This window comes from Theropithecus gelada, chromosome 8 (genome assembly GCF_003255815.1).
Source record: "Theropithecus gelada isolate Dixy chromosome 8, Tgel_1.0, whole genome shotgun sequence".
Classification (NCBI taxonomy): domain Eukaryota; kingdom Metazoa; phylum Chordata; class Mammalia; order Primates; family Cercopithecidae; genus Theropithecus; species Theropithecus gelada.
This window is the reverse complement of record NC_037676.1, coordinates 25,596,702-25,602,828: the sequence shown is the minus strand read 5'-3', so window position 1 is coordinate 25,602,828 and position 6,127 is coordinate 25,596,702. Positions and strand designations below refer to the sequence as shown.

General features: G+C 50.6%; 1 protein-coding gene across 2 annotated transcripts in view; it reads left to right on the top strand.

Moving 5' to 3' along the window:
• Positions 1-453: 453 nt before the first annotated feature.
• ADRA1A (adrenoceptor alpha 1A) overlaps positions 454-6,127 on the top strand; it is a 111,418-nt gene continuing 105,744 nt past the window's right edge. For both annotated transcript variants that reach the window (XM_025394165.1, XM_025394164.1), the window contains exons 1-2: positions 454-793; positions 2,078-3,629. In XM_025394165.1, coding sequence (XP_025249950.1) covers positions 2,747-3,629 — 883 coding nt within the window. In that variant the 5' untranslated portion in view covers positions 454-793; positions 2,078-2,746. The remainder of the gene's footprint in view (positions 794-2,077; positions 3,630-6,127) is intronic.

Below are 6,127 nucleotides of genomic sequence, written 5' to 3'. Positions count from 1 at the left end.
ACAAGGGGGGAAAGTAAGAAGAAAAGAAGTAGCTGGTGATCAGGACCAGCTCTCGCAACTCGGCCATGTTGGGTCTTTCTGATTACACCACTTAGCTCAAGTGCAATGCTCAAGACACTTAGCACATTCTCCAGCTGAATTTAATCAAATCAAACTGTTCAAAGTTACTTTATAACACATTCCTATGAACACACCATACACACAGCAATATCTAGCAAGGGTGTCAATTTTTCTTTATTTTTAAAATCAGATCATTTAAAGAAGTTATTTACTACAAATGACTCTACACACACACGCGCACACACACGCAAACCTTTTTAAAGAAACGCTAGAACCCAACCCCCTTTAGGCCAGAGGAAAACATTACAGCTGTACACGCACTTGTGCCTGTTGCCCTAGAGTAATACGGTAGCAGCAGGAGATTACGGTACTAGCTGGGCTACTGCCTGTGTTACGTCAGCGAGAGCTGCAAAGTTCCTTGCTATTCTTTTCTGGTGTCGGGGAGCTGAATATTAAAAGGGTGATTGTGGAGTTATCGGTTATCTGTATTTTTTTTTTTTCTTTTCCTATTTTGACTCTTTTAAAAAATGCAGGTAAAGTGACAGCGGGCCAGGAGCTTAAAGACATCGCTGGTGGAAGGGTGAGTCAGCGGGTGCAAAAGGACAAGGATTTGGTTCCTCGGAGAGACGGTCCCCTCTCCGCCTCCAGAGAAGAGCAGGCAGGCAGCTCCCGGGACCCAAGCCGGGTCCGCCTCCCACGCTCGCGAGCTGGTGGCTCAGCAGCGGCGCTTCAGGTGAGTGCGCCCGGGCGGGCGTCCCGCAGGGCCGAGTGGGTGAGGGCAGACATCCCCCGCCGTCTGGTGAGACCGAACCCCCACTTTTCCCAGCGCCTCCCGCTTTTTCCACCAGGTTTTATACCGGCCCCTCTACCCCACCCCCGATTCCCTTACATCTTCTGCGAAGTTGCCTTCTACTTAACAAGTGTCTTTTTAACCCTGTGTTTATCACCCTCGAGGTAGGAGGGAAAGGGTTTCTGCAGTGGCACGATTTTAATACCACCTGTGAGGTCTTAAACTTGGGATTTTAACAACAGTCTTTGCCCGAGGTCTCCTCTCAGGGCCCAACCCAAGAAGGCAAGGTGGGCACTTCCTCACGCCCCGCGGTCCTGCCGAGTCCCTGCGGTCGGTTCGCAGTTGTGGAAACCCAGGTTTCTTACGCAGATGGTGGCCCCCAGCCCAGAAAATCGAAGGCCGCCCCTGCCCGCTGGCATGCCGGCTTCATGTTTACGCCTGCAAAATCCGCAGTGACTGTCACTTGCAAAGCTGCCTCTGCAGAGGGACGTCCTCCCCACTCCGTGCCCCGGCAGTCCCGCTACGGCTGGCAGCTGGAGCCCCTCGGGTGGCCAACAGTGAGGCTTGGAGAGGCGTCGTGGACAGACCTGGGTCGCTGTCAGCCCTCGGGTCCCTCCCGGCTTCGCTCGGGACCTGGCTCTCAAGTCAGCTTGGCTGGTGGACAGACCGGAGCGCTCTGCGCACCCGAGTGCGAATTCCACCGGCGTGAGCGTGAGCGTGCGCGTGGTCCTGGCCCTGCGGTCCCTGGGTCGCAGCGGTTCCCTCTCCCAGGCCGCCCCCTCCAGGTGACTGCGAAGCAACCTGTTCTAATGGAAACCGAGTACATCCTCCAGAATTCCCCGGCTAGGATCGGTGCGACACACTCGCCAGCCGCGATCGCCCTTCCCGGGCTTCGAGGATTGTAATTTCTCGGTACCGGCGCTCGAAATCCAGCCTTCGAGCGCTGGAGCCTGGGGTTAGGGGGATTTGTTTTTTTGTTTGTTTCTTTTTCGCTTCGAATCCTGAACTCGGGCAGAGGTGACTCAGTAGAGCGCGCGAGGCAGGTTCCCAGTGGTGGGGACGCGAAATGCGCTCCGCAGTCGCCTCCGCCGCAGCCGGGCGAAGCAGCTTCTGGACCGCAGAACCAGCCCGGCTCCCAGCTGGCGTCCCGCAGCCCGTCGAGCTCAGCACAGCCTCTCTCCTTGGGGCGCCTAGCTCACAGCCCGCCTTTCTCTTGCATTCTTTCAGGTGGACGCGGTCAAACGATGCCCGGCAGCCACCTGTGTCTCAACACATATTTCACACCCACCTCCCCTGGCCTGTGCTCCTAGAAGCTGGAGACAGCAGAAACCTTCGGTGGGGCAGCTCAAAATGTAGGTAACTGCGGGCCAGGAGCAGCGCCCAGATGCCATCGGTCCCTGCCTTTGAGCGTCGACGGCTGATCCTTTGGTTTGTGGGGGAGACTGGCGCTGGAATTTTGAATTCCGAATCATGTGCAGAATGCTGAATCTTCCCCGAGCCAGGACGAATCACACCACGCGGAAAAGCAGACTCTCGTAATTTTGGAATTGCATGTTGCAAGGAGTCTCCTGGATCTTCACGCCCACCCTCGGGTAGAGAGGGAGTTGGGGTCCGGGCTAGGCCAGCCCAGCAGGTGGAGAGGGTCCCCGGCAGCCCCGCGCGCCCCTGGCCATGTCGCCTTTAATGCCCTGCCCCTTCGTGTGGCCTTCTGAGGGTTCCCAGGGCTGGCCAGGGTTGTTTCCCACCCGCGCGCGCGCTCTCACTCCCAGCCAAACCCAGCTGGCAGGGCTCCCTCCAGCCGAGACCTTTTGATTCCCGGCTCCCGCGCTCCCGCCTCCGCGCCAGCCCGCGGGGTGGCCCTGGAGAGCCGGACCTCGCCCGGCCCCGGCTGGGACCATGGTGTTTCTCTCCGGAAATGCTTCCGACAGCTCCAACTGCACCCAACCGCCGGCACCGGTGAACATTTCCAAGGCCATTCTGCTCGGGGTGATCTTGGGGGGCCTCATTCTTTTCGGGGTGCTGGGGAACATCCTAGTGATCCTCTCCGTAGCCTGTCACCGACACCTGCACTCAGTCACACACTACTACATCGTCAATCTGGCGGTGGCCGACCTCCTGCTCACCTCCACGGTGCTGCCCTTCTCCGCCATCTTCGAGGTCCTAGGCTACTGGGCCTTTGGCAGGGTCTTCTGCAACATCTGGGCGGCAGTGGATGTTCTGTGCTGCACCGCGTCCATCATGGGCCTCTGCATCATCTCCATCGACCGCTACATCGGCGTGAGCTACCCGCTGCGCTACCCAACCATCGTCACCCAGAGGAGGGGTCTCATGGCTCTGCTCTGCGTCTGGGCACTCTCCCTGGTCATCTCCATCGGACCCCTGTTCGGCTGGAGGCAGCCGGCCCCCGAGGACGAGACCATCTGCCAGATCAACGAGGAGCCGGGCTACGTGCTCTTCTCAGCGCTGGGCTCCTTCTACCTGCCGCTGGCCATCATCTTGGTCATGTACTGCCGCGTCTACGTGGTGGCCAAGAGGGAGAGCCGGGGCCTCAAGTCTGGCCTCAAGACCGACAAGTCGGACTCGGAGCAAGTGACGCTCCGCATCCATCGGAAAAACGCCCCGGCAGGAGGCAGCGGGGTGGCCAGCACCAAGACCAAGACGCACTTCTCGGTGAGGCTTCTCAAGTTCTCCCGGGAGAAGAAAGCGGCCAAAACGCTGGGCATCGTGGTGGGCTGCTTCGTCCTCTGCTGGCTACCTTTTTTCTTAGTGATGCCCATTGGTAAGTCTTGACCACCCCTCACTTTAGCATTTGGGGATCTTCACCCTTCTTGGCTTCTGTTACCCCAGACTCCCAGTCCTGGATGGGAGAGGATGGATTAGCATTTCAAACAGCACAGCTCTAGGGCAATTAGAAAAGGCTCCCGTGTAGAAAAGTGAATTTTCATTCTCTTTCTACTCCAGTCTCATTTATGTTAGGTCCTAGAACACTTTTTCAACTGTAAAGTGGCTTCCAACTGATGCAGATTAATTGTTCTCTGTAATAAGAATGTCAACTTTTCTTAATGCCTATAAGCACGTGTTTAATTTAAATGCATCTGCTCTCTCTAGTCTCAGAGTCTCCACCAAGTGTTTAGGCTGACTGTGGAATGTCATTTTCACTCTGCTACAGAGCACAAATTCTCTTGGCCTGAGAATAAGTACCATGCTTATTCTGGACAAATGTGGGATTTTATTATTGCATTAGGTTATTCATAAGGGTTTGTTTTAATGGTCTGTTTATGTTCTATATCTGTGCTAATTTTATTTTCTGGATTCAGTATGGAAGGAATTACGGTGAGCCACTAAGAAAAAAAAAATGATTCTATGTCCAAACCAATTTTAGCCTTAAATAATTAATCATAATGTTTCCAATAAGTAAATACTTATTTTTTTACTTTAATAGTAAGTATTAAAACAAACACTTCTCTTACCCAAAATCATCCAGAAAGTTGCAGATGACGCTGTTTGAAAATAATACAGTACACGTAATGTTACAAATCCAATTTTTGCAGATGCTAAATTAGCTGTTGTCAAAATTAATTAGCTCGTTATAAGTATCAGCAAGCTGATCCACTTGGAATAGTCATCTATCTCCTTCAGTGAGATCCCAGAATGGTTGTATGCTATTTTTAGTTTGGAAGCTCAAATATAGACCCAAACATTGATTATCCACCAACTCTAAAAAACAAAACATCATGGTTAACATTAGTAAAAGTCCATTTCAAGTGCTTTACAGCCTAATTTAAATGGCATGTACTTAAAGTACTTTAATTTGCAACTCTGTGCAATAATAGCAACTATTATTTTTTTGTGCCATTTATGTTCCAGACATTTTCCCAAGTTTTTATTTCATTAGTCCTCTCGACAACTCGGTGAGTTATACACAATTATCCGGCAATCACAAGTCATGGGAAGGGATTCTTCAGGTCCTAATACCATAGCCACAAGCCATGGATAGCTATTTAAATGTTAATTGAAATTAAATTAAATTAATATTCGGTTCCTCAATTTCTCAGTCCCACTGACCACATCTTAAGTGCCCAATAGTCACACGTGGCCAGTGACTACTGTTTTAGACAGCAGAGATATAGGTCATTTCTATCATTGCAGAAATGTCTGTCCTGTAGGGCTGCCAGAGAGGCCCTCTTTAGTCCAACACCTGGCCTTCCATTGTGCCTGCCCATCATTATTACTTACTCTGCTCCTGGAAGTACATCACAGCTTTGAAATTATAGAAATTACACTCTTTACCTGAGTCCCTTTGCACATTTATTCATGCATCTGCTCGCTCAACAAGTATTTATGGACCATCTGTTCTAGGCACTTTGGATGAACAGGGCAGAAAAGTCCTTGCCAATGAGATGTTTGCATTTGGAAAGGATAGACTTAAGCAAATGAATGAATCCCAAAAAGTCAAGATTAACATGCACTATCAAAAAATCAACAGGATGAGAGGCTAGAAAATGACAAAGACAATGAGGGTCTGCTTTAGTGGGTAGTGGGGAAAATTCTGTCTAAAGAAGTGATATTTGAGCAGAGTCCTGACTGGACTGAAGAGCAAAGCTTGCAAGATCTGGGAAGAAGAGCTTCCTGGGCAGAGGGAGCAGTGAGTACAGAGATGGGAAAGAGCCTGACCTGTTCAATGAAGATCATGGAGGCCAGTATGACTCAGCTACAGACAGGGAGGGAGCAGTCAAGTTCAAGAAGAGATTGGACAGATAGACAACACCAAAGTCATGTGGGGTCTTTTAGACCAAAGTAAAATTTCCGTATTATTCTAACTGTGGTGGGAAGTCATTCAAGGGTGTTTAGCAGGTGAGTGGCCAGTTTCATTTATATTTTTGAAGGATCATTCTGGTTGTTGGGGGGAAAATTGGCTGTTTGGGGGCAAGAGCAGAAGCAGAGACTAGTTAAAAGGCTATTAGAAGTCAAGGGGATAGAGGTCATGACATCTTGAACTCAGGTGGGACAGGTAGAGGTGGTAAGAAGTGATCACATTTACCACTTATTTTAAAGGTAAAGCTGATGAGTTTGGACAAAGGTGTGAGAAAAAGGGAGGTTTAGGGCCTGAACAGCTGAGTAAATAATAATGCTTTTTACTAAGACTAGCAAAACCAAAGAGTTACATGATTGCAAGGGGCTGCAGGGAGTGAGAAGTAGGAGCCTTTCTTTTGTGTACACTGTGTTGAGAAACATTCATTAGACATTGAAGTAGAGATGGCAAGTAGGGAGTTAGAT